The 26,780-nt window shown below is 35.4% G+C and overlaps 18 protein-coding genes across 18 annotated transcripts; 6 read left to right on the top strand and 12 right to left on the bottom strand.

The window, feature by feature from the left end:
* Nucleotides 1-571: 571 nt before the first annotated feature.
* Nucleotides 572-2,509, bottom strand: TPO4 (Tpo4p; the record flags this gene model as incomplete). The annotated part of the gene is made up of 1 exon (XM_015609805.1): nt 572-2,509. The coding sequence occupies one exon, from the start codon at nt 2,507-2,509 to the stop codon at nt 572-574; it is 1,938 nt and encodes a 645-aa protein (XP_015469439.1).
* Nucleotides 2,510-3,113: 604 nt separating this feature from the next.
* AC631_00974 (uncharacterized protein) lies at nt 3,114-4,748 on the bottom strand (the record flags this gene model as incomplete). The annotated part of the gene is made up of 1 exon (XM_015609804.1): nt 3,114-4,748. One exon carries the CDS (start codon nt 4,746-4,748, stop codon nt 3,114-3,116), a length of 1,635 nt encoding a protein of 544 aa, XP_015469438.1.
* Nucleotides 4,749-4,911: 163 nt separating this feature from the next.
* Nucleotides 4,912-5,988, top strand: AC631_00973 (uncharacterized protein; the record flags this gene model as incomplete). The annotated part of the gene is made up of 1 exon (XM_015609803.1): nt 4,912-5,988. The coding sequence occupies one exon, from the start codon at nt 4,912-4,914 to the stop codon at nt 5,986-5,988; it is 1,077 nt and encodes a 358-aa protein (XP_015469437.1).
* A 143-nt stretch (nt 5,989-6,131) lies between these two features.
* AC631_00972 (uncharacterized protein) lies at nt 6,132-6,905 on the top strand (the record flags this gene model as incomplete). The annotated part of the gene is made up of 1 exon (XM_015609802.1): nt 6,132-6,905. One exon carries the CDS (start codon nt 6,132-6,134, stop codon nt 6,903-6,905), a length of 774 nt encoding a protein of 257 aa, XP_015469436.1.
* A 20-nt stretch (nt 6,906-6,925) lies between these two features.
* On the bottom strand, nt 6,926-9,013 carry AC631_00971 (uncharacterized protein; the record flags this gene model as incomplete). Its single annotated transcript, XM_015609801.1, has 1 exon — nt 6,926-9,013. One exon carries the CDS (start codon nt 9,011-9,013, stop codon nt 6,926-6,928), a length of 2,088 nt encoding a protein of 695 aa, XP_015469435.1.
* Nucleotides 9,014-9,185: 172 nt separating this feature from the next.
* SEC22 (SNAP receptor) lies at nt 9,186-9,749 on the bottom strand (the record flags this gene model as incomplete). The annotated part of the gene is made up of 1 exon (XM_015609800.1): nt 9,186-9,749. The coding sequence occupies one exon, from the start codon at nt 9,747-9,749 to the stop codon at nt 9,186-9,188; it is 564 nt and encodes a 187-aa protein (XP_015469434.1).
* A 409-nt stretch (nt 9,750-10,158) lies between these two features.
* Nucleotides 10,159-10,992, top strand: AC631_00969 (uncharacterized protein; the record flags this gene model as incomplete). The annotated part of the gene is made up of 1 exon (XM_015609799.1): nt 10,159-10,992. One exon carries the CDS (start codon nt 10,159-10,161, stop codon nt 10,990-10,992), a length of 834 nt encoding a protein of 277 aa, XP_015469433.1.
* A 155-nt stretch (nt 10,993-11,147) lies between these two features.
* On the bottom strand, nt 11,148-12,584 carry GCD1 (translation initiation factor eIF2B subunit gamma; the record flags this gene model as incomplete). Its single annotated transcript, XM_015609798.1, has 1 exon — nt 11,148-12,584. The coding sequence occupies one exon, from the start codon at nt 12,582-12,584 to the stop codon at nt 11,148-11,150; it is 1,437 nt and encodes a 478-aa protein (XP_015469432.1).
* A 281-nt stretch (nt 12,585-12,865) lies between these two features.
* Nucleotides 12,866-14,113, top strand: RPT4 (proteasome regulatory particle base subunit; the record flags this gene model as incomplete). Its single annotated transcript, XM_015609797.1, has 1 exon — nt 12,866-14,113. The coding sequence occupies one exon, from the start codon at nt 12,866-12,868 to the stop codon at nt 14,111-14,113; it is 1,248 nt and encodes a 415-aa protein (XP_015469431.1).
* Nucleotides 14,114-14,303: 190 nt separating this feature from the next.
* MRPL40 (mitochondrial 54S ribosomal protein YmL40) lies at nt 14,304-15,290 on the bottom strand (the record flags this gene model as incomplete). Its single annotated transcript, XM_015609796.1, has 1 exon — nt 14,304-15,290. One exon carries the CDS (start codon nt 15,288-15,290, stop codon nt 14,304-14,306), a length of 987 nt encoding a protein of 328 aa, XP_015469430.1.
* A 314-nt stretch (nt 15,291-15,604) lies between these two features.
* On the bottom strand, nt 15,605-16,264 carry AC631_00965 (centrin; the record flags this gene model as incomplete). Its single annotated transcript, XM_015609795.1, has 2 exons — nt 15,605-15,873; nt 15,973-16,264. The coding sequence occupies 2 exons, from the start codon at nt 16,262-16,264 to the stop codon at nt 15,605-15,607; spliced, it is 561 nt and encodes a 186-aa protein (XP_015469429.1).
* Nucleotides 16,265-16,465: 201 nt separating this feature from the next.
* NIP100 (Nip100p) lies at nt 16,466-19,390 on the top strand (the record flags this gene model as incomplete). Its single annotated transcript, XM_015609794.1, has 1 exon — nt 16,466-19,390. One exon carries the CDS (start codon nt 16,466-16,468, stop codon nt 19,388-19,390), a length of 2,925 nt encoding a protein of 974 aa, XP_015469428.1.
* A 14-nt stretch (nt 19,391-19,404) lies between these two features.
* SPT14 (phosphatidylinositol N-acetylglucosaminyltransferase) lies at nt 19,405-20,427 on the bottom strand (the record flags this gene model as incomplete). Its single annotated transcript, XM_015609793.1, has 1 exon — nt 19,405-20,427. The coding sequence occupies one exon, from the start codon at nt 20,425-20,427 to the stop codon at nt 19,405-19,407; it is 1,023 nt and encodes a 340-aa protein (XP_015469427.1).
* Nucleotides 20,428-21,006: 579 nt separating this feature from the next.
* MEX67 (Mex67p) lies at nt 21,007-22,851 on the bottom strand (the record flags this gene model as incomplete). Its single annotated transcript, XM_015609792.1, has 1 exon — nt 21,007-22,851. One exon carries the CDS (start codon nt 22,849-22,851, stop codon nt 21,007-21,009), a length of 1,845 nt encoding a protein of 614 aa, XP_015469426.1.
* Nucleotides 22,852-23,085: 234 nt separating this feature from the next.
* Nucleotides 23,086-23,529, bottom strand: DAP1 (Dap1p; the record flags this gene model as incomplete). The annotated part of the gene is made up of 1 exon (XM_015609791.1): nt 23,086-23,529. The coding sequence occupies one exon, from the start codon at nt 23,527-23,529 to the stop codon at nt 23,086-23,088; it is 444 nt and encodes a 147-aa protein (XP_015469425.1).
* A 545-nt stretch (nt 23,530-24,074) lies between these two features.
* NAT5 (peptide alpha-N-acetyltransferase subunit) lies at nt 24,075-24,596 on the top strand (the record flags this gene model as incomplete). The annotated part of the gene is made up of 1 exon (XM_015609790.1): nt 24,075-24,596. One exon carries the CDS (start codon nt 24,075-24,077, stop codon nt 24,594-24,596), a length of 522 nt encoding a protein of 173 aa, XP_015469424.1.
* Nucleotides 24,597-24,662: 66 nt separating this feature from the next.
* AC631_00959 (uncharacterized protein) lies at nt 24,663-24,890 on the bottom strand (the record flags this gene model as incomplete). The annotated part of the gene is made up of 1 exon (XM_015609789.1): nt 24,663-24,890. One exon carries the CDS (start codon nt 24,888-24,890, stop codon nt 24,663-24,665), a length of 228 nt encoding a protein of 75 aa, XP_015469423.1.
* A 14-nt stretch (nt 24,891-24,904) lies between these two features.
* On the bottom strand, nt 24,905-26,674 carry AC631_00958 (protein-transporting protein; the record flags this gene model as incomplete). Its single annotated transcript, XM_015609788.1, has 1 exon — nt 24,905-26,674. One exon carries the CDS (start codon nt 26,672-26,674, stop codon nt 24,905-24,907), a length of 1,770 nt encoding a protein of 589 aa, XP_015469422.1.
* Nucleotides 26,675-26,780: the final 106 nt, after the last annotated feature.

The following is a 26,780-nucleotide window of genomic DNA, read 5'->3' as shown; positions in this document are numbered from 1 at the left end:
CATAAACTTGAGTAATAGACTTCTTATGAGATGCACCTAATTTATTATATATATTCATTGTCTCATTTTATTATATGTTTATGCCCTCCTTAAGCAGGGTGATATAAATTATCATATAATAATATATTTATGAGCGAACTGAAAGCTTACCTTTCCGACTTTTTATTACAGGCTATAAAGTAGGGTTGAGGATAAAATCGGAGATAAAATACCTGAAACGGTGTTTAGTTCTGATTATTAGTATGGCTTTTACTAAAATAAGAAATGTGTTGCGAACTAACTTTTTGGGTATTTGACACCTATTGTGTTAAACTTCTCTTCTGACATGAAGCTGAAAAATAAACATTCTTAAAAAATTACTACAATACAAAATTGATATAAATGATGATTTGATAATTTGATAATTTATTAATATATTATGATTATTATTATGATTATGTTATTTCCATAATGATTCTATTATTATTATTATTATTATGATTATGATATTATTATCTAATTTTAATTATTAGATATTCGAGGAAGAATGCTAAAATGTAAATTTATCATATGAATGATGATATCTGTATGATCAAACGTTATTTGAAGTATCCATTCCTGGAGCAGCAGGTTCTGATTGACCGCTTTGAGCAGCAGCAGCAGCAGCAGCAGCAGCCTTTTGCTCGGCAATACGCTTAAAAAGAGCAGCGTAACCGAACTTGGACTTGCCTCTTAATTTTGCACCGTATTTTTGGAATACGAATGGTACAGGAACCATGGCCAAAGCGATGAAAGCAAACAAAGAAGTAGCCCAACCAATCTTTAATCTTTCGTACATCTGAACCGTGAATAATGGGAATATTGATGCCAACAAGTAACGAACTAAATTATTTGCAGCTAAAGCAGATGCAAGAGAAGCTGGTGGATATGACATCGAAAAGTAGTAAATCACGGCAAAAAATACCAAAATTAATCCAAATCCGAATGGGACACCCGCAGCAATTGGAGCCATCCAGTGAACTGAGCTTTTTCTACCGGTCCAAGCTAACCAGAACAATGCAATGGGCAAACAAACCGCCCCGACTTTTCCAGCGAGCAATTTATTTTCTGGAAGGCCAAAAATAGGATTACCGTTTTCGTCTCTCTTGCCTCTGGTTCCGTCAGGGTTCTTAGGATTGTAGATAGTCTTGTCTATTATAATGAAAAAAATCACTCCACCAATTAAACCAATACCTACACCAAGGAATGGTAAACCAGAAATCCCTAATGTCATGCCGTAAGTACCCTGGAAAATAATTGGATAGGCTTCGAAAAACCCGAACAAGACAGCAAAAACGAATGAAATATAAATTGTGAAAATGGACACGATGGGTTCGACAGCTAACATTTGCACCGGACGCAATAAATTATTAACCGCTAAGTTTTTGAAAAATTGCTTATTGACTGGAGGCTTATACAAATTAACACCTCTCTTCTTAGCTCTCTTTGCTAAAATGATTGGCTTATATGTTTCTGGTAAGAGCAAGACGAAAGGAAGAATAATTCCTGAAGCCATTAAGTAAATCCACATAGTCCATTTCCATCCCTTCTTTTCAGCAGCAAATCCACCAATGATAGGACCTAAAACAGGACCCAAGAAAGGTGCTAAACAGAACATAGCCATAGCGAATCCCATATCTTGGAAACTCCAAACATCACTAATGGAACCTCCGGCGACTGCCATGGCTGGTGATGCAAAGAAACCACAGAAAAATCTTAAAATTAAAATTGAATAAATATGCTTCGATAAACCGATTCCCATTGCAAATAACATTGAAATTGGTAATGAAAAGAAGTAAATCCAACGGCGGCCAAATACTTCGGACAATGGTGCAGCAATAGCAGGACCGACTGCTAAACCAATCAAGTAGAATGTCAAACCCGAAATGCAAAGTTCTTGAGAAGCTCCGAATTGAACCATTAAACTTGGTACACCTGCAACGTATAATGAACTACCTAATGAAACACATAAACAAATAAGTGCCACGGTAAAAGTAATATACCACTTCTTCCATTTAGGCCAATTCTGAGGATTAGCTTTATCATCTGGTGAATCCCAATCTAATTTTTCAACACGTATAGGTTCATTTGACGATTGAAAATTTGCTTCGTTTAATTTTTCAGATGCGGCTCCTTGTAACGATTCGTCTTCATTCACATCATTTGCCAATTCCTTTGCCTCAGTCTTTTCATTGTGGTTATTGTATTCTGGTTCTGGGTATGAAGTATTTGATGGCTTTTCGTCATCATATTTTTCTCTTGTGTAAGATCCTGTGTCTGTATCGGAGGACTCAGCACCAGTTTCTCTTCCATCGATTGCATGTTCAGCCACACTTGGAATGTCCTCTTCATCAGTTTCGTTCAAGTCTTCATCAGCGGTAGCATATGCGGAGAGGTTGGCTGAAGATGCTTGGTCGTGAATAGTCTCTTGAACGTTCGATGCCTCTCTCAATTGTTGTTCTTCACTTTGCGAAGTGCCAAAGATACCCATTGTGTATAGTCTTTATATTGCACTTTTTTAGTAGTACCAATAATAATATTGAAAGCTTCTTAAATTAATTCTTCAACTCAATTAAGTTTAGCCAGGCACAAGCCTTATATATTGTTTTTTCGGCATTCGGTCAGCTAGTAGCATCACTTCCATGGGCGGACTTAACGAAATATGTATGAATCGGACTTCTAAATTTTTTCTGAGATTGTCGCGATATCGTTCTACAGATTCACATATGGCATTTACAATACGATGTACATAATATAATTACATATATATATATATACATACATACATACATACATACAGAATTAATGTATTCAATGTAAACATATTCAACTACATTAAATAAGTTAAGAAGTCCCAGTAACAAAATACTAAAACTCCATTCCGGTGGGATATAACGAAAAACGGCGATAAGCATTAGTAATTTCCTCGGTCCATTAAACACTAACCTCGGCTAAATCAAGTCCCAACAAAATGTTCTATTTTTTTTTGATAGAAGCGCGGCTGCAATCGATTTCTCTATGTAGATCTGTAACTTTTAATGTTGCGGGGGAACGGACAATATGTATCTAATTCTCAATTAGAAACTGTGCTCTATCTAATTCTCAATTAGAGACTGTGTTCTATCTATTTCTTTGTTCCACCCATAATAACTCTTTGCTCTTATGAATCCAAAGGTAAAATTGCAAGCAAATATTAGCAATACAAAACTAAACATCACAAGAAAGAATTTGAAACTTAACGGTTCGATCAAAGAATTAATAATCATCCCCACTGTTTCCGCACTAATCAGGGACTTATTTCCGCCTCCGTTATATGGGTCTTGATTCATACATTTCAACCAGTAGGCACAAGGTTTCTCTAGAATTGGAACAATCAGTTCCGGAGAACAGTTATTATCATAGTATGACCGTTTGCATGATTCGATCTCCACTAGAACATTTGAAATTTGTTGAGAAAGTTTATGCTTTATATCTTGCCTAACAGTTTGAACGATAGAATAAACTAAATAGGCTGCGTAGCATGTAGCAACAAAATTTATGAGTAGCTGTAAATACGAAGATAGTATGTATGAAGTTTTCTCTAGCGGACTAGAATTTTCTTCCCACGGTAAAGGTAGAGAAATATCTCTATTATGAGCATAGTTATTGTGAGCTTGGTTGGGATCCATGACTTGTATCCTGCCTGAATCTTGATGTTGTAATTGTCCTGCTCGTTGCTGTTGTATTTGGTTCTGTATTTCGAGCTGACTTGGACTAGCTAAATGAGTTCCCGATTGATTAATAGGGGTACTATAGTAATGATGATGGTGGACCTGTACCGGAGTCGCCCACGAGCTGCTGACTGGACTAAATAGGTTATTAGCTGGAAACTTATTCATATTTTTCCTATACATGTAAGATTGGTTCATGGAATTGTTGATACTACTTCTTGAATCATTCGAATCATAGCCTCCATTTGTTGGATTATAGGTATATTCTTCAATATCGTTGTTCCTGTTTGACTTATTGGCAAAAAAAGCATTTGCATCACTTGCGCTAAAAGAGCTTATGTTCCTTTGTCCAGTTCTGTGCTTTAATTCTGGCGTGCTTCTGTAATTGCTGAAGGTGTCAAAGTTGGTGCTATAGCTTTCATTATTGGAATTTGTATCGATTTCATAATCAATTGATTCGTTACCATCCATATTAGAAGGAAGTAGCAACTTCTGTCTTGGCATTATCGCCAATTTGGCACCTAGGTTTGTGGGTGATAATATGGAATGAGAAAATGAAGATACTATGCTGTCATTTCTAGAATATTCCTCATCTATTCCTTGTTCCTTCCCGTTTTCTTCGCCATTGGTATTATTATCCTCACATTCAGAATTCCCTTCCTCGGTCATTTCTCTATCATTATCTACGTTGTTGCTTTCATTTTCTTTCTTCATAAAAAACTCTTTCATACCACCTAATTTTGCACCTTCATCTTTACTTATAGGGGTTGATTGAAATGGTGTTGCAATATATTCCTGTAATCTTGTAGTAGGGGTCAAACGATCAACATTTCCATGTCCAGGAGGTGGTGTATTATAATTTGATAGTGGCGGATCTAAATCAAGCGTATTGTCTATTTCCATGTAATCATCATCATCATTATCGTAAGTTTCCTCATATCTGGTTTGAGACGTAACATAATTAGTATCATCTATTGACAATGATTGCAAGAAGCTTCCATCAAAGTCATGCGATGCCATATTACCATAGTATTTAAATGTTCTGAATTTTTGTTTGGAACAGTCGTAATATTTGTGTTTACTTAATTTTAAGTGCGGCTTGGGCATCATATTTAAATTTTTCAGTTCAAGCCTAAGTTTAGATTAGAAGAGACTTAATAGTATACATAATATATTTAGTAGCATGGGATCTAAGAGAAAGAAGGCCGAAAAACAGAAGGATTTTGTTAAGGCAAAATTGAGAGTCGGTAAAACAGCTGCTAAACCAGATAACCATACAGACACATCATTTATCGCTAAATCCATTTCTATACCGAATCAAACCATTAATAAAAAGACTTCCAATACAGAGAACAAACATGAAGTCGATTTGACGCATCATCTTTCTTTGACAAAGCATCATTCTGATGCTACACGAAAAGAAGTCTTGAATTATATTGAGCAACATTTACCGTCTAATCCATCACTCTATAAAGATATTTTAACAAGTATTGTTCCATTAATAATCGACCAGTCACAGAATGTTCGGAATGCTTTGATTTCATTATTAGCAGCATGTGCTACACATCAAGTTGGTTTGTTGGATTTACACATAAGATCTATTATCCTTTTTATACACCTGGCGATGAGCCATATTAAACCAGATATAAGAAATAGCTCTACAAAATTTTTGTCAGTATTAATTGACCATGCAACAGAATCGTTAGTTCGTTCGTATTTCATCAAAACATTGAAGTCGTACTTTACATTATTATCTTGGACTTTGACGAATGATAAGAAAGCGGTTTCCTTGGCCATTACCACTAGTTCTTCTATTGGAGGTCCAAGCAAGAAAGCACGTATTCATCATTTATCTATATTGAGAGCATTTTTATCTGCTGCATTGTTTCCTATAAACACCAATGAAGCCAAATTGGATTATTCAGAAATAAAGATGATTCACCCTGAATCGTGCAAGTATTTGATACCTTCCAGTACTCAACCATTTGCATCTTTGAAATTATTTGTTCAAGAAGTACCGAAGCAGAAAAATAAGGACATCCAACAGGACTCCAAAAAAGACGACAATGCATTTTCAATAGGAGATTTGGACACCATCTCCACTGAGGACTTAGATACCAGACGGAAAGTGATGCTTGATGTTTTTATGGCACCAACGATCAAGAATTTGAAGAATTTAATAAAGGAAGGTGGAGAAGTTGGCAGGGAAGCACATTCTTGTATGAAAGTGTTAGAACAGTTACAAGAGGAGACTAAATAGATTCATCTTTTAATAGCTTAATATTTTGGTATAAATGTAAACCACGTATATTACCGTATTAGGAAATCTAGAATGTAATGAAGCTGCGATTTTATAAGATCAAGATCGTACGAGAAAACTAAGATGATTGTTTTCAAAGACAAATGCTTAGATTGATAACTAGAACACACTCCTTCAGAGCTGTGGGAATCTGCAAAAGACCAAATATTGTATCGAAATGGATTCCTATTCGTAATTTTCAAATCTCGCCAATATTAGCTAAGAAAAATAAGGTTAAAAGTGGAAACAAAAACAAGAATGAAGCACAAGAAATAGAAGAAGACAGTACCGATAATCAAGTCCCAGAGATAGATTTTGATGATGCAACTAACAAATTCAAGGGTGTCATTGAAAGATTTAGTAAGCAGGCAAATGAAGCAAAATTAGGTAAAACCAGTCCAAATATTTTTGATAAGTTGATGGTAGAAACTGCAGACGGTGAAATTGGATTCACTTCAGTAGCACAAACAACTGTCAAGGGAAGGAATTTCATGATTACAGTATTTGACCCGTCTAACGTTAAATCAATTATTAATGCTGTGTTAGGATCTGATTTAAATATGAATCCTCAAGTTGATCCATCAAATAAGCAAACCTTGAAGGTTCCATTACCACCTTTGACTACCGAAAGTAAAAAGGAAAATGCAAAGCAATTAAAATTAGTTTATGAAAGATTTAAGAATGGATCTGGAAGAGCAAATGGGTCTTTAGCTACTATAAGAGGTGACGTTAAAAATAAATTTCAAAAGCAGCATAAAAAGAAGAAGTTAAGTGATGCAGAAGAAAAAATATTTAAGGACTTTGAAAAATTACATAAACAGTACACTGATAAGTTAACTGATGTGTTTAAATCCGCTGAACAAGCAATACTTAAATAATTCTATATATAAAACATATTTTAAAATACAATTCCATCTCCAACAAATATTCTTCTGTGATATTTCTCACACCACTTGATTATTTTCAAACTATGCTTTATCAACTCCTGTGAAGCAATTTCGCCTCTACATAAACAGTAGAATTCGGACGTAGAATCAGAAAGCATAAACCCAACCACTGTATTTCCGGAAATTTTCCATTTCGAGTAGGTTAGCTTTTTATTATGCTTTTTTGTTGCAGGATCAGTTGAAAAGCCAGTGGCCTTATTGTTATGTAAAGTTGAATAGAAGTAAACCAATTCTAATGTTGTGACAAAACTTGTAGAAGCTTTTTCATTATTGAAGTGTCTTGCGTCGCTCATAAAACACTGATTGTATCTTTTCAGTCTGTAAATAAAATGCTTAATCAAAGGCACTTTTATGTCATTTAATATAGATAGATTATTAAATGTTAAAAGTTCTGAACTTAATGCATTGCGAAAACTTTCACTGCTTGTAATACTATTAATAATATGCTTGGATAATTCTTGTTGCTGAAAAAAGCTGTTCTTATTTCCACTAATTAGTGTAATTATGATTGGCTGTGGTGGTACATGCTTTCCATCCACGATAACATAACCGCTTAAATCAATTTTTTTAACAAATACATAAAGAAAACCATTCGGGTTGAAATCGGGCATGCAAAGTGGAATCCATAAATCTTCTGTTGATTGTGAATCATCAGACCTAGTAGAAATTGAAGATATCATTGTGAATAGAACTTTAAGATCTTCCTTAGATAGGGTGTGATTTTTTGGCTTCATCATACTCAAAATTTTTCCAGGTGATGTAGTCAACAATGAAAATAATAGGTCGTCTCCCAAGAAGGTTTCCTTATCTCCAGAGTCAGTAATGTCAAAAAGTCTAGAAGACACTTGAGGCTTGTTTTCTTTGATCTTTAACTTTTTGCATGATAATAAAATCGAGTTCAACTTAGATCGAGTAGTGTTGGTAATTTTTGCACTTTGTAATGATGAATCGAGCAACTGACTTAAAAAAAAATCAAGGCCTGGAATATTATAGGGTGTAGGCAGTTCAGAGGTTGAAAATCCGTATGTTAACTTCATGCACAAAGAATCTAGATTATGGAAATCCAAAGGAGTCAAAATCTTTCTTAAATCATAGTTCATTCTATTCTGGAAATTCTTTAGTATTGTAGACTTTGAAAGAACTGCTAATAAATAATTGTATAAAGTATTGAGTTGTCCTATCAAAATACTATCATCTTCATTTCGGGCATTATTTATCATGGTTTCATGTTTTAGTTTTGTCATAGCGACAAATATTAATGGATCTTTATTCATGATTACAAGTTTTAGATCATCACCATAGTTAACTGATTTAATCTCTTCCTTCATATTCTCTTGAAAAGTAGAAACAATAGTAGTTATAAATCCCATATATCCCATTATAACATCGTCAGAACCATTCATAGAATATATAGGCTTACCAGCCGTAGATAGTATGAAGAATTGCTTGAATTTGTTGTGAAATGAATTTGAATCAGAAGCTTTTGAAATCGAAATATACCTTTCAATGAACTCACTTTGTGATTCCATTTTGTAATTGTCATTAGTTAAAGTACTTAGATCCATAGATGTCAAATGATCCTTTGAATCAGTCCTTGAACCTGCAAGTCCATCATCTTGTCTAACTAACAGATGTAATATCTCTTGTAACTCTTCTTCATCATTGTCATTGATGATGTTTTCCTCATCTGTATTATACCCTGATGGAAACAAACTATGCTCACTGGGAGAATATTTATTCAGTCTAACTGAGCGTAAGTGGTTATCGTTATCTGAGTCAGTCTCGTCCACCGGAGACACAATATTTGCATTTCCAATATTTTCTAGATTCACTGCTGTTGTTGCATCACTTACTAGACCATTAGTGACATTAACCTTAGCATTTAAGTTTCCTATCAGTTTTCGTGTTAGCAAGACAGCTGAGCTTTTTCTTGTAGGTTGTGGAAGCTGTAATGTTTCTTGGGATTGTGAATTGTTAGTATTACTATTATTACTTAAATTATCTGGGGCTTTACTTCCCAAACTTTGTTCACCACTCATGCATAAATGATAGTCCAATATAAGACAATTGAATATTTGTAATTACAGTTATCGATCAAATATCATGGACCGTAGAGTTGATATTGCTCAAAAATATGCGACCGAACAATTCTTCCTACAAGCACCACATTGTCAGCTATTTATAATTATACATTATAGAATACATAATATCCTATCTAAGAAACATATACCAAACCAAGAAGACAAAGAACAATCCACATCCAACTATTGGTGCGTACTGTCTGAGTAAAGCATCGAAATTAATCTTCTGAGCATGCTTCCTATATTTAATAGAATCATTTCTTAAACTAGACGATAAATCACTCATTTTATCCAATGAATCACCTCTGTACAACAAATCTTCAATATTCTTGGTCATGACTTTCTTGACATCCGCTAAGTCGTTATTCAACTTGTCCAAATTGGATTGCGCTCTTTGATCTTGGTAAATCTTCTTCGTTTTGCTCAAGAAGTTGTCGAACGAACTAAACCCAAATGGTCTAGCACTGTTGCTCAATGCCTCCTGTCCATGTGAGTTCCAGAACTCATGCGAGATCTCTGATAAATACGAAAATGCTAATTTTCTAGGATACGACTTCTCGCAAATACTCAAGTATATTATCGAATTATCTATCAAGTAGTGGATGTTATATTGCCCCGATTCAATTGTAGCCTGTGGTTCGGAATTGGGTGTGATTCTACTTATAAGAATCTTGCATTTCTTCTTCTGATCCATTAATGATGGATCGTTATTATCGTCGACTGATCCGCATAATGGAAGTGCTAATTGTCACTTGTTAGTTTTGATTCATTATCTCAAATTTTTCAATTAATACTCTCCATACATACCATCATATCTGTAGATTAATGTAGATTTGACCATTATTAGTTCTTAATGTACCTCTGGAATATTCTTTCCTTGAATACTACTAGCTTAGGTGTTTTTTGTAAATCCATATAGACATCACGTGTACATTCTAATTCTGATCATCATCAAAAAAGCTAATACAAAAATTCTCTCCTTGTGTTTTAGTAGTGAATCAGCTTAAAGGTTTATAATAAACAAGAAATATTGTACAATAGAAGAAACTCTAAAGACTGAAAGTAACAAAGAAAATATTTTCCACAAAAAAGATTATTGAAATATGGATTTATCCAACTTATCGTCAGATCTTCCTCCTACAAAGCCTATCAACCAAGCATCAATTAATGAGTTGAACAGGGAGTTAACGACAGAATTTAAGAATGCAGCGAAATCCGTGGTTTCATTATATAATTCTTCAACGTCAGGTACAGCATGCAACTCCAAAAATAAAGCAGAGTTTGCCAATGCCGCCAAGTCCGTGGCAGCGTTGTATCGGCTAACAAACAACGGGAATGGAATACATCGTCATATGGGGTATTTGGAATGCCTAGATGACTTATTAGGAGTGATAACAAATGGTGAAGATATTGAGAACTGGGCATTAACGAAGCGGGCAGAAATTACAAATATTAATCATGGACAGGGAGATAATAACACAAATGTAAATGGACCAAATCAAGAACAGAAAGAGAATAAAGATACCAAAGAAGTGCCTCAAGGTGCGGATGGAGAATTGCATATTCCTTTAGATTATGAGTTTTCATTTTCGCTGGATTTGGCTCCTGGATATCATTTTAGGCCCAGCTTTCCACCATTGTCAGTAACTCATTCTTACAAACAAAGGGCAAATTTCAAGCAATTGAAATCTTCGGATCATTTAGCAAGAATGAGGATGCACCTGAAACAGAAACAAACGCAACACCTGCAATATCAATCTCTGGAAGACCTTTGCAGCACATCAGACGAGGTTGATAGCGATTCAACTGATAGAGATCATGAAGAAGTCGACGCTGTGTCTTTGAAAAAGAAAAAATCTTTCGAAAAAGATAGCGATATAAAAAGAAGAAGACTTAATGGGCAAAATGAGGCTTCAATTAATTCGCCTAAGAAATGAGGTTATCCTCTCACTTGCATACATGTATACTAATATTATTACATAGTTTTCATTTATCTAGTTAGGATTATGGGGTTACATATATAGATAAGACTTGGTAAATATACAATCGATAAGTATTAAAGAAAGTAACCAAACAATGCTCATACATTACTTTAATGTGCGAATAATCCATCTGAATTATCATCGTATTCATCATCATAATCGTCATAGCTGTAGTCACTTCCCGATTCACCATCAGAATCAGATTCATCGGAGTCAACTGCAAACTCTTCTTCATCATCTTCAACAATACCTTCCAAAGAGAGGCATAACAAAGTATCACCCTTTGAATGTGTACCTTTTGCAACTTCAAGACTCGATTCAACGTTACAGTTAGTCAATCTCAGCTTGCTACGTATGACAACACCATTTCCTAATATACAATTTTCAAGCTGAACGTCATCTTCGATTGTAGTATTATTCAAAATGAGACAGCCTGTTAATTTAACCCTCTTTCCAATATGACAAGAAGAACCAACAATAGTTCTCTTGACATTTGTCTTTTCATCAACAGAAGTATTTTCGCCAATCAAACAATCTATACCAATATTAGCAGAAGCCTTATCCTTGGGATGAGATGCTTGTTGTTGGTGTTGACCCTTCGCAATAGCCTGCAATTTCATAAAATGTCTGTTAGCTTCCATCAACACTGGGGTATTATTAACTCTGAGAAATGTAGCCTGATCAGGCAAAATGCAAAATCCCACAGTATCTTTAGGTTCTGAGTGCTTCCAAGATCTCCTAGATAAATCACGAATGACCTTGGTAATCGATCTATTGTGGAAATATGATTCTGTACATTTTTCTTCTTGATCAAATACGGAAAATATCTGGTCTACTGATCCAAAGAAAATTGAACTGTTCAATAACTTGGTACTAATTGTCGAATTAGGATACTTCCAACACATTTGTGTTCTTATTTGTAACGTCTTGTGAAAATCAATATCCTCCTTTGAATAAATATCCAAGAGCTGACATTGACCGCTTGCCAAATCAGAATAGACGGTGTAGTTTTTAGGAAAAATTTTGGACTTCTTATCTTCTATATCAAGCTGATTCCTATAATAAACCAACATCCCAAGGTCCGATTCCTGCCTATTCCTGTACTCTTCGATCAACACTTGTGGAGGTAAATTGGTGATGATATCACACGGCAAGATCACAAAGTGTGGACTACTTTTCAATGCCGCCGTCTTATACAAATGGTACAATACTTCACCACTAGAACTGCTGTCGAGTGCTAAGATTTCCACTGATCGCGAGAAAGACCCACCGTCATCATCACCGTCCGCATCCTCCTTCGCTTTTTCTCTCTTACTCTTTTCACTCTTGTATTCATCCAACACCCTTTGAACTTGCTCACTAGTATCAGGGTCACATACCACTGTCACTTTCGGAAAGAATGCCTTTTCACACCATTCCAATACATAATCAATCATAGGTCTGTTCGCAATCGGTAATAATGCCTTGGGCATCCCCGTAGATCTCACTTGAGAAAATGGAGACAAGGCTTTTCCCGACCCACACAAGATAACTGCATGAAATTCCATCGTTTTTAATCCTAGACTACGATATACAGCTCCCAATGGTCCTTTCTTCTTGAATACTATAGCAGTGCTTCATAAATTTTTCTCTCTTCAAACTTTTCACGTGATGGATGAATCGGTAGTGCGACGAAATACAAAAACCTCCCACTATGTTTGCCACTAGAGTGTAGAAGAAATATAAACTGGTTATTAGGGTATAATAAAGGTTAAAACAGACCAATTAATATCACATCATATATCATTGAATAGAAACTCAATAATATCGTCTAAAAATATCGATAATAATGAGTGCCGAAGAGAACGATCCACTTTTGACCGCATTGAATGCTGATGGACAACAAAATGATACAGCAGCGGAATCGGCAGATCCTGAAAGAGAAAGGGCATTGTCCAAGTTCAAGGATAAGTTGATTGAGCATAGAAAATGGGATGCAAGATTAAAGGAGTTAAGATTGAGCATACGAGACTTAGACGCAGATTATGATAAGACAGAAAATGATATAAAAGCGTTGCAATCGGTCGGGCAAATCATTGGGGAAGTATTAAAGCAATTGGACGACGAGAGATTCATTGTGAAGGCGTCGAGCGGACCTCGTTATATTGTTGGTTGCCGTAACACTATTAAAAAGGATGCGTTGAAAAACGGGGTGAGAGTGTCGTTGGATATGACTACATTGACGATTATGAGAATCTTACCTAGAGAAGTTGATCCTTTGGTCTATAATATGACTACATTTGAGCCTGGTGAAATTTCATTCAACGGAATTGGTGGTTTGACCGATCAGATCAGAGAATTGCGTGAGGTTATTGAATTGCCATTGAAGAATCCAGAATTGTTCACAAGAGTGGGTATTAAATCGCCAAAGGGTGTATTATTATATGGGCCACCAGGTACAGGTAAAACATTGTTGGCTAAAGCAGTCGCTGCCACAATCGGTGCTAACTTTATATTTTCACCTGCATCGGCAATTGTCGATAAGTATATCGGTGAATCTGCGAGATTGATTAGAGAAATGTTTGCATACGCTAAGGAGCACGAACCTTGTATTATTTTTATGGATGAAGTTGATGCCATTGGTGGTCGTAGATTCAGCGAGGGTACGTCTGCTGATCGTGAAATTCAAAGAACTTTGATGGAATTATTGAATCAAATGGATGGGTTTGACACGCTTGGACAAACAAAGGTTATTATGGCCACTAATAGACCAGATACATTAGATCCTGCATTGTTGAGAGCTGGAAGACTTGACAGAAAAATTGAAATTGGTTTGCCTAATGAAGCCGGTAGATTGGAAATTTTCAAGATTCACACCTCGAAAGTCGCTAAACAGGGTGAATTCGATTTTGAAGCTGTGGTCAAAATGAGTGATGGATTTAATGGTGCAGATATTAGAAATGTCATTACTGAAGCTGGATTCTTCGCTATCAGAGAAGAGAGAGATTATATTCTTCAAAACGATTTAATGAAGGCGACTAGAAAGGTCGCAGACGTGAAGAAATTAGAAGGTAAAATAGATTACGAAAAGTTATAGGTTAATATGTCATGTATCTATTTAAGCAGTTTCTGACAATCATAATACATAATGATCAATCAATGGTCACTTTACGAAAATTCAAATTTATAGTAGTTTCTTTAGATGAGTATATACATGAAAAACCTATGTTATATAATAGTTACATACAATCAATTTGTATTGAGTTGGAAATTAGTGGATAAAACTTTTAAGGTGCTTGATTGTAAAGTTTCTTCTGCTCCTCAAGTTCGGCCTCTTCAATATTCTTCATAGTTTTGGCAAAGTCTGGAATCTTGGATTCAGATAAGGCATCCAAATGAGCAAGCAAGGCAGGGTTATCAATCTTGTTTACGTGTTCAGCCATTCTAGAACCAATGAAATCTTGTATTTCTTCAGATAATTTCTTATACACCTTCTTAGGTTCAGTTGCCTTCTTAGCCAAGTAGATCTTTTGTTCATCTGATAATGGCATATCTGGGGCATTAACCTTTCTAGCTTGAGCCTCACTAAGCACACGCTTCTTGTGTTTGGAGTATGGGTTTCTTAATTGTGATAATGCGTCAATTGGTACTGGTGGTTTGGCAATAGATTGTAACTCAAAAGTTCTTTCTAAAGCAGTTTGTTGGCTCGTAGATAAGTGATCATCCTTAGGGTCTTGTGGAGGGTTTGGCCATGGTATTTCTATAGATTCATGGTGTTTTACAAATCTCTTCGGTAACCATTTCTTGTATCTTTCGTCATAGTATTTTTCTTTGTAAACAACGTCATCAGCAACAACGTAATACACTTTTCCATTCTCGTCTTTGTCTTTGGCAGCAAGTTTTATGTGTTCACGCTTGACATATTCTGGGTAGTCAATAAGATGACTGGATTGGTGTTCAACCCAATTTTGTTTTGGAAGAAGCTTTTTGGAAGTGACATCTGCCAATAAGAATGAGTTCATTTCTGGAGAATATTGGAAAATAGTAGAAACTGTTCCCTTCTTCTCTCCTTCAGTGATATAAGCAAGGTCACCATTAGCGAATCCAATTTGTTCAATCTTATTTTTCCTTTCCCACTTCGCAAGAGGCCATTCCTTGGTCTCAAAGGTTGGTAAGGTATATTTGTTGGTCTTCGCTAAATAAACATCACGAAGAGCCTTAGGGTACTTTTCGACGTCCCTTTGAAATCTCTTTTTAGCTGTATTCCAAGACATATCTAATCGTTATTAAACGTTGAACAACTATTGATCTTTCTTAATACACCGGTGAAAAAGTGAAAATTTAACGAAATTTTGAAAAATTCCGTTCGCAACTATATACAGGAATATGAATACCTACCTACGACGACTAACCCAGTATCTATATTATGATCTACAGTTTCTCCTTACGTTAAAGAGCATATGAGTAAACAAATTAATATATTAATATACAAAATTGAAGGCTTTTCCATTCGAACCTTAAGATTTGACGCAAATCTCTTTTAATATACTATTTATACTATTCGGTACAAATATTGATAAATTCCTGTTCATTGACTATAGTAATCTGTTAGTATTTCACTCATGCCCTCATATTTGTGTCCTTTAATAATTGTATAATACATACTCTCTCCATCTTCATCTAGATCAAATTCGTCTATCATAGCTCTCAATTCATCGTCGGTCAAGTTTTCTCCCAATTCTTTGGCAACTCTTCTTAAGTTTCTTAGACTAATTTTCCCTGTGTTATCATCATCGAACAACTTGAAGGCTCTGCGTATTTCATCCAATGGGTCCCTATTCACAATTTTTTCGCCAACTATAGAATTATGTTAGTAACGTTCCAAACGTAAACCAAAACCTATCAAGCGGTTTCTTGATTATCAATGTCAGGATTTTCTTCCTTAAATATACGTACCAGCTTGGAAAAAGTTTTCGTAAGTAATTAGATTCCTGTCGTCGGTGTCGTATTCGTGGATTATATCCAACACTTCTCTTTTAGACAATTCAAAGCCTAATGCTCTGAACGCCACTTTTAACTCATGATAATCTAAACAACCGTCGTTGTTCATATCAAAGAGAGAAAAGGCTTCCCTTATTTCTTGTTTTTGTTCATTCAATAACTCAAGTTTAAGATTACCCAATGCTCGCTTCTGATTGTTGGAAGCGTTTCCGGGAGTTGATATTGATGTATTGCTCTGATGTGACATTCCTGAATTGTTCGGATATTGATCGTTTCCTGACTTCCTATTAATAAAGGACATATGGTATCACTTTGACGATAAGTATAAGGTATAAACTTATTGTTTATCCATCATTTGATTCTCGCGTAGATCGTAGATCGCGTAGAAAAACCACAAATAATTTGTTAGGTACGTATAATAAACAGTGCTGGATAATTCTTGTATCTCATGGAAGAATTGTCAATAAACCAAAGAGTCTTTGTTAAGGATGAGCCAGGGATTATAAGGTTTATTGGAGAGACTCAATTTGCTTCAGGGACATGGATTGGAGTTGAGCTTCAAAATGCTCATGGGAAGAATAATGGGTCTGTAAATGATATACGATATTTCGAATGTGAAAAAAAGGATGCAAACTACGGGGTTTTTGTTAGGCATTCATTGATAAGTACGAATTCGATTCAAAAATCCAAATCTATAGACACTCTGAATCTTGAAAATATTATCAATAAGTTGCAAGATAAGCTTAGAAATGCTAATGGAGAGGTCGAAAAGCTCAAGAAGAAAATTGAACTGCTCAAAGAAGACGTAACTAGACACCGGGGTGCTACTATGTCTTTAGAATCCAAGTTGGAAATGGTAACAACTGACAAAGAGTTCCTAGAGGATTCAAATCGTAAGGTGAACCAAGCATTGGAAGAGTTGCAGCTGAAGTATGAGGACTTGAAAACAGATTTTCAAATTATGCTGGAAGAAATGGAACTAAATAAACAAATAGAACAGGAAATAATATCTCAGATGAAAGAATCAGATGCCAATGATATAGACTTTCAAGTTCTTCTTCTGCGAAATAGGCTGTTGGAGATTGCCCTTACGAGTCTTCAAAAATTATCGGCTGAAAATGAATTAAATCTTAAGAACGAAATACAGGATCTAAATCTAAGACTAATTGAAAAAGAAAAAGGAATTGGATCGCACGATGAGCTTCTTCGAAACCTATCAGCTGCCCAAGAGACAATTGATTCGTTACAGAGTCAGTTAGATTCAGCGTTGCAGCTGGAAAAGATGATTGAGCATTTAAATTTGGAGAACGATAATCTCCACTCGAAAGTTTCAAGTCTCACCAAAACCATTGATGAGTTGACTGAATTGCATGAATTGGACAAGAGTCTTGAGGAAAACCAAGCGTTAGTTGAGAAAGAATTGCGAAAGGATATCTATGATTTATCCTCTAAAATAAAGGCAAATGTAGCAGTTATTGAGGAGCTTAATAGAAAAAATAAGTATATGGAATCAAAGATTTCCGAATTCAAAAAAAAATCGAATAGTAACGTTGAAGATGGTGAGAATTTAGAAGAATTACAGATGCAATTAGAAGCATTACGGCTTGAGTTCAGGAAGACTCAATCTTCAAATGAATATTATAAAATAACGCATGATTTGATTAATGCAAAACTAGAGATATTGCAAGAAAACATGCATTTTCCAAATGCTAAATATAAGGAAGTTCTTAGAATTCTTTTATCAATAAAGTTAAATATATCTGCAATAACTATTATAAATAATATTATTAATATGGCTATTCAAAAAGGACCATCATCAAGCAAAGGTACATTATTAAGTGTTACTAATCGTTTTCATTCTTTGAAAAGCTTTTTGCAAAATATTTCTGCTTTATGGGAGTATAATTATAACCTTGACGCATACCGACTTGTTGAAGATAAATTTTATAAGATGATCTCTGATTTACAATTGAGGATAGATAACTCTACGACATATGTAAAGGAAGGAAATTATGATAGCATTAATACTGATTACATTGACGAGTTTTTATTGGAAGCTACCGAACTAATGGATTTGAAATTCATCGAGAGTGACGAGACGAGTGTATATTTCCAAAACACTTCTTGTGCCAACTTTTTGTTAGAATCATATCGAAATGAGGCTAGCCTATGCATTAAAATCGTTAACATACTCAAAGGGTTTCTTGACACTTCTCGTGAAATGGAAGAATTTATATCTTCAACAAACCAGTTGGATAACATTATATCTGAAAGTCAGAGTCAAGAAATAGAATTCGACCGCCTCATACTTAAATTAAAGGATAGTTTCAATAATGGTAATAGTATAAATGTTTCAATGTCTTCGATGCCGCATTTTGGCAGCTCATTAAGAGAGCTTAATTCTCCTATAGAATTATTACTGAAAATTTTGCTAGAAGTCGAAGTAGAAAGTCGTTTAAATAAAAACCCTGTTTCCATTGATATACTGGTATTGAAAAATATCTTTGATATTAAAGTTGCTGGTACTAGCCCGAAATTCTCCTCGGTATTAGATATTTTGAAACAAAGAGATTGCTTTATGAAATTACAGGTCATAAATAACCATCGTACCCTTCCAAAAGTATATTCTTTGCTTGGTAATGACCATGCATTAGACGCTAACTCAACAAATGATGCAGAAGAGGAACTTAAATCTTTAAAACAGAAATATGCTGGCCTATCTACAAAGTTCTTTGAAAAGGAGAAATTCATTCAAGAATTACAGCTAAATATAAAATTTCTACAAAGCAGTATGGAAAAAACTTCTGACAGGAATAAAGATTATATCCAGAATATAAAAGCTGAGCTTGACCAAATAAAGGATAAATATGAAGAATCAAATCAGAAATGCCAGGAATTATTGGAGGCTAATGAAAAAATAGAGTCTGAAATAGAGGACCTAAGAGGATCCTCTCGGATAGAAGGTGATAAGTATTACGATAAGTTTGCTAGTTTAGAAAGTGAAAACCAGCATAATGTTAACATGGCTTTGCTTGATGAAATTGTAGTACTAAGAAAATTATTGAAGCATAGCAATAATGAACATGATAAGCAAAGGGAGCACGGCCTCGATTGGTTAAATAAATCATTAATATCTAAGTATAAGATGGAAAGGTCACTGAATATTGCATTAAAATTCGAACGCAATTCTTCAAATTTAAGAGACATATCAAAGAATGCAAGGCTTGCAAATATTTCTAATAAATCCGCAACGTGGAGGCCGAAGTCTAGCATACCAAAGTATATGGCTTTGATATTAGAAGAAAATGCTACAAATTACCTTGAACAAAGGAACCTTACACTCTCTCTGTTATCGTCGTCATCATTATATTAATATATATATATGTATTATTCACAAGAATCAACAGTGGTGGTAATATTGGTTTGTTCTTTATTGTGCGAGGAATGCCTCAAGCCTTTTTTAGGCCACTTAGTTGCCTTATCAATATGATCAGCAGGATACAAGTACTCTAATATTAAATAAAATATAATATCCAAGACAACACACAAGACAAATAACTTACCAGCAATCAAACCACAACAATGATATTTCTGTAACCTATGCACCAATGGCTGATTTAATTTTTTTAAATCCAAAGAATTGTAAACATTTTCAGTACGACATGCAATGTTCTTCCAACTATACATTCTCGATACCTCATCAAAAAACTTCGATGTGTCAATATCTCCAGATTCTATCAAGTTTACTGCCTTTAATGTTGCTGCTACCAAGGAGTTTTCCTCAGGATCAGCAAAACTTGTCATATGACTGGGCAAAACTTCAGGTATTCCCCCAACTTTTGTAGTAACTACGAACAAACCACAGGACGCAGCCTCCACTATTACCGTACCAAACGCTTCTGTAAGAGAAGGATGTAAATAAATATCTCCCTGCACCATTACATCTCTAACTTCTTCATGCTTTACGGCTCCAATTAACGTAACTCTTTCTTGTAAGTAATACTTTTCACGCATTTGTTCTAAGTCAAGGAATTTTGGACCGTCTCCTGCAATCAAAAAGTTTACATCCGGCTTTTTTGCACAAATAGTTGGAATGATTGCAGTTAAGAGATCAGCACCCTTATTAGGGAATAATCTAGATATTACAACAATTGTTATGTTCTTTCTTGATATTTTCTTTTCTGGCTCTAAGGGTGAAAAGTCTCTTGCGATGACAGCATTTGGTATTACTGAAACATTTAATGGATCTATGGATGCTCGTAATACTGTGTTTTCTTTACATGTATGTGACACACAGATGACATGGCCTATATCACTTAACGAAAATTTCAATAATTTATTCCCCACAATTGATGTAACATTTGCAAATCCGTACAACGAATGGTCAGTAAACACGGTTCTTAACCCCATTGTACGTGCATGTAGAATTGATTCACCGCAAATGGTTGATAATGATCCATGCCCATGAACAATATCAATCTGTTCTCGAATAAAAATATTTCGTATTATTGGAAATGCCAGAAATACTGTTGGAAGAGCTGAACTTCTGTAAACAACATAAAAAGGAACATAATATACTTTTAATCCATTAGTTAAAGTTCGGATTCCATTTCTTGACCCATAGTCATGAGTAATGATTATGACTGAATGCCCCATTTCTATTAATTTTTGTGACAAATGATACACATGAAACTCCACCCCACCAGGCTGAGGATAGAAGAAATCCGTCACCATTGCAATATTATACCCCATTATGTACTCTCTATTATCTGATGTCCCATTGATAACCCTTAACTCAAAAAAGAATTCTGTTACTTTAAACATTTCATTTCTCTAACGGTTCTGCGCGATGAACGGCTACAGAGCCAGGTGTAACCAAATCATTTTAATATGATGACATAGAACCATGCATAGAGTTGAAACGATATAAATGTATTACAAACAGGAGATGTGAAATGGTATACTATAATATATTGATATACATTCTATTTAAGCTACGTATGCCTCTCGTGGCAAAGATGCAACGGAGTTTTTAAAATTTATAGTACACTGTTGGTAATCCCAATTGCTTTGCTCACAAAGCATAATACCATATTGAAGATTTAATTTGGTTTCTAACAATATCTTTACCAAGATGTCTTGCTGTACTGGGTTCAAATTTGCTTTTACCTCAGCAGGCAAATCTGCTGCTGTTGGTGTTGGGGTAGGTACCTGGTTTGGAGGAGCTACTGGTGGAATACTAGCTGGGGAAGGCGTGATGTGTGGTTGAGGAGTTCCTTCTGCTGATCTTGTTATATCATTCCACGCCTGTGATCCACCGAATGATCTAATCGAGAGAAGATCGCTGGCAACAATAAAGCTACCATTAGGTCCTGGGATGACGACAAATGTCCTATCGAAACTCTTTGTACTTAATGCAATTTTTTTGTGTTTTTGGGAACCATAACGGTTTCTTGGTTGGCCCTGATTTCCCAGAACCGCTTCATTATTATCTGGGATTGCTGTCTCCTCAAAAGAACCATGTAAAGTAATTATTATACCATTCAATTGTGGGAATCTATGACTTTCCATACTAAAAAGCTGTGGTTGAGAAATTAAGTCATGGCGGGTTTTGGGTAATTGTGAAAACAACTTGAATATTTGCTCCTGGCCTTGAGCAACGCGACTAGCCCTTGATTTCACAGAAGAAACTCTTGTCAAGTTACGAGATTGAGGTAAGTAGTAGCCAAAATCTGTAGAACTACCGTACCCACCTGTTGTATTTGTATCCATGACATAAGGATGGGATGAATCAACCTGCATTGAAAATTGAGAGTTTTCTTGATATAGAACCAATAAATCTTGCCTGTTGCTATCCCATAATTTATAAAAATTCGTAATGAAGTTTGTTGACATATTTTGTACTTCTTCATCTTGGAAAAACATGGATTGAGAAGTCTCAAAAGGGAATGTAAGATTACTAAGTAACAATTGTTCATTCCTGATCACTTCACCGTTCAACACAATAAGCCTTGGGAATGATTTCATCAATTCAATCTTTATATTTAAAATATCATTTGGATTCGCTTGGTTGTTGAAGAGCGGATTACCTATAATAATCAATTCTCTTAAAAAATTTAGTTTGTGCCTCCATGTCTCAAACAGCTTCAAGCGATTGAAGTTGTTGTTCAGTAAAGACAAGTTTTGTAATAATGGGAAAGTTTGTGCTAAAGTGGAGATGGTGCTGATGTCAGTTAAATTATTGCCAGATAAGTCAACACTATTTACGTCTAGCTTTAATTCATTTGCAATCTTCATCAAGGCCGGGAAGAACTTGGATGTGGTTGATATAGAGGCGAAGAAACCTCTTGAAACCAAATTAGCATCTTGTTGCACGCTACTTAAATTCAACATTTTAATTTCCGGTTGATACCTGGTTTTTAAAAACTGTGTAATCGTTTCTATAGTAGATCCACCACTAGCATTTACTGATCCTCCCATCTGTGACGACATGGAATTGGCGGCTGTAGCTTTTGTAATTTTCAATGACTGTCCAGCGAATTTCACACCCGACCAAGTACACAATTCGTCTGCTTCTTTGGGGCTCTTCACATAACCCTTCAATATTCCTGTAGCTGGATCAACGCTAGAGTTACTCACAACTATTCTGCACTTCCTGGAAATAAACTTAATGCACTCATCTGGAGTTGCACCATTCCAGCCTAAAATTTCAACTGGGATTGAATTTGCTGACACAAATTGATCAACATTTTGCTGACTGAAGTTACTTCTGCTATTATTGTTGTTATTGTTATTATTGTGGAAGCCACCTCTACCTCTTCCCCGGTAACTCATTCTGTAGATATATAAGAGAGATGAGGTTGTTTAACTTCAAATACATCTCTTTAATCAATCGACATTTTCACATTGAAATATTTGAGTTTATACACGACCTACGTTATGACATATATATTCACTATAAACTACTTACCGTGTGTATTCTGCTAGAAAGTACGGGACATAGCTCATAGTGCAAATCTCTGTACCCATTAAAGTGTATACTGCGTCCAAAAGAATTCCAAAATTAAATCACACTGTGTCGTTTTCATGGAGTGAACCCACCACAGGATATTTATTCTCAAAATGCTCTTCCCAACTATCCAAGGATTCTATTTCCTCGGGGGTCAAGTCATCCAAGGGATCAATTGGCTGGTCTACGGGTGTCAAGCAATCCAACTCAAACGAATTTTTGGATAATCCACGAGAGGCATCCCTTCCTGCAAAGTTCTCGTATGGTCCTCCAGGGCCGTAAAACGCTGCTCCCATCGTCACATTAAACACTCTCTTTCTCACGGCAATGAATATTTTAGCATCGTCACTTCCGTTATATTTTGCCAAACTTTTAGGTGTAAATTTGCCTTCAACAATAGTTTCTGCTGTCTCACCTTTATCTGGATTAGAAATCTCAATGCCCGAGAAAACATTTCTCAACAAATATGCAACAAATAAGATCACTATAATGGTAGTTATCATTGTTCTTTTGATTGGTAATACCTCTGTATTTATATACTGCCTTTCTTATCGTTTAAGTTGACTTTTTGGTTAGCTATACTTAGTACCAGATCCACAAATACTTGTCACGTGTTTTGGGGCCGTAATATGATCCCCCTCCCAGCTTGGATTGACATATGAAGAAACACCACTATTCCAGACAGTTATGAACATCTGGGTTCCTTGAAATATAAACCATGTACTTGTAATGGGTGGCACTTGTAGTGAAACAAATAGTCCCTCATTACGAAATTCGTCATTTCGTGAGGTTAAATAAATCAAATATTCATTCATTGTAATATCCGTAAAAGAATTGACAATATTTTGTAGTATCGAACATGCCAGAATAGTCTCTCGTGTAGCATTCTACTTGTCAAAATGGGTTGCAATTGATAGGGCTATATGGCCATTCATAGATTGACAATTTGCAATCAACAGTCATGTGACCATTATATATGGTGAAAAATACTGAAATGATGAAGAAACTGTTAACATACTAATACACCGTACACAGTCAAGATACTACAATGCCTAGAGATATCATATCGTTGGACGACTTGACGTCAAATAATATGGGGGTGTTCAAAAAGATAAACGAAGTTAGTTTGCCAACGAGTTATCCGGAGCAATGGTATAAAGATTCGTTGAACAGCGATCAAATCGTAAAGTTGGCCTTTTATTCGGAATTACCAGTCGGAGCAGTAAAAGGTAAAGCAATTATTACCTCGCACAAGAGTGATAGCTACGAATCGAGCCAACAACTGCAATTACCTTCGGAATCTATACCTAATGCAGTCTATTTAGAAAGTTTCGCTGTGTTAGAGGCCTACAGGAACTTGGGTATCGGTGCCAAACTCTTAGAATATGTGATTGCAGAAACCAAAAAGAGATTCATGCACGAAGTCATGTTGCATGTTCACATCGAGAATTCGCAAGCAATTGAATGGTACTTGAAACATGGTTTTGTTAAAAACGGTGACGTAAAGGATTACTATAAAGAACAAGGATTATCGAATCCTGATGCGGTCATATTGTCCATTAAAGTTTAAAAAGTATTAGACTTTCATTTATATATTTAAAATTTATAAAAACTTATATATTAATATAGTACAAGCTTAATTATCACCTTCATCTTCAGTATCAGTGTCGATATCAGTGAAAATACTTTCAGCATCGCTTTCATCAGATACATCACCCGATACAGCTTCTTTTTCTTCAGATTTCTTGACATTACCACCTCTTAATGCTGCTAATGCTCCAGCAATGGTGTCTTCTTCTGGGTCCGAAATGTCACTTTCATCATCTGATTCAACATCTTCGTTGGTTTTTCTGGTCAATACCATAGGAGCAGCCTTGACTACCATTCAACAGGAATATCTACATCACATCCGAAGTAAGCGTTGTTCTTCATTATCAATCGGTAATGTGTTTTACCTTCATCTGCTGGTGCAGGGCCATTCATTGGAATCTTAAACGAACTAACCACCACATCGTCCTTACCATCAACCCATTTTTCTTGCGTAAGTTCAAGATTACTTAAATCAATATGAGATAAAGTTGAAGCTTCTGTACCCTCAACTAATTTGTTGTCCTTTTGAGCAACTAAAAATCCTGTCCATGAATTAGCTATACTCTTTGGGAAATAAGGGGCATAAGAATATGGCAATGAAGGTTGTTCTTCATTTGACTTCAAAGGATTCTTAAGATACTCTAAGGTCTCCTCATCTTTCAATCTTTCTTCGGAAATTTCAGGACATGATTTAAGTCTAGGTGATTTCACTAAAAATTTCACATATAAATGGGCATTTGACATAGGTGGTACAACATCTTCACCAGGCACTTTAAACCCTGCATCAATTACTCGAATGAATGGAATATGTGCAGCAACATTCATAGCAGTCTTTAATTTTGCATCATCTTCAATACCTAAAGTTTTTGATAATTCTTCTTTTGACAATGTAAATAATTTTCCTAACTTCTTGACTGGTTGCTTTTCAACCACCTCATCATCAACATATGGTAATTGCAATAATTCCTGGTATTTACCGACAGGTTTAACTGCTTGAATAACAGATTTACGCAAATCACAGGCAGTTGTTAAAATATCTACTTGTCTGAATACAGTTGCAATATCAATTAAGCCATTGATTAAAGTAGGCAAAATTGCAACAATCTTCAATTTATCCATTTCCAAACTTGGATTCTTTGATGTAAATTCAAAATTGCGGAATAAATGCCATGCAATTAGATCTCTAACTTGATTAATGTGTAAATGTTCGAAACTAGTTCTGATCTCATGGGATAAACATAACCAGTCTAAAATGTCATATGGTGTAACGATCTTCGCTGGATTTCTGTCGGTTAATTTTCTCGTGAATAACGCAGCCGTGTCTACATGTAAACCTTTCTTGGTGTGTGTCTTCACATTATTCCACCAGCTACCCACAATAAAAGGTAATAAAACTCCGACCAATACAAAATATATAACGACCATAAATGGCGAATATTTTCCTTCAACCAAAAACTTTGGAAGCGCAATACCATGTGAAACATCTTGAGGACCATCTGGGTGACCGTATTTCAAAAAGTTATTTCTGGTGACCTCATCAGTTAATGCCTTATAAGCCAAATTAATTCTAATGAATGCAGTTTCCATCTCTTCCTTCACGGCTTCTGTTATATCCTTAGGTAATTTATCTGGATGGAACTTCAACGATAATTTTCTATAGCGACTCTTAATCTCTCTTTCGGAAGCGGACGACGAAATGTCCAAGATAGTATATGGGTCAAATGCCCCAGTTAAATCAGCTTCCTTGGTATAATATAATGCAATATATATCACAGTTGCCCATCCTAAAATTAATACGAGTAATGTTCTGTTAATGAATCTGGACGACTTTTGTTTGAGTTTGTACTCTTTGATCTTTCTCAAATTCTCCACAGACACTGTACTGGAGTCTTCAAGTATAGAACCCTTAATCTTAGAGTTATAAGTTATAGGATCATCAGCATTCAAGATTCTATACACCCACTTAATCGTGAGTGGTACCAAGATGAATGTGAGAATGGCGATTACAAAGAATGGCCATGTCTCTCCTTCTTCATCATAAGTATATTCTGATGCCATCTTTGACTTTTATACCTTAATCTGATAGATAGTTAGGTCAATTACAGATACAACGATTGATTTTCTAGAAAGTAGACAACTTGAGTTTGGAGTTTACGTGTTTATT

This window comes from Debaryomyces fabryi (assembly GCF_001447935.2).
Source record: "Debaryomyces fabryi strain CBS 789 chromosome Unknown contig00011, whole genome shotgun sequence".
Lineage (NCBI taxonomy): Eukaryota > Fungi > Ascomycota > Pichiomycetes > Serinales > Debaryomycetaceae > Debaryomyces > Debaryomyces fabryi.
This window is presented reverse-complemented; position numbering and strand designations above follow the sequence as displayed.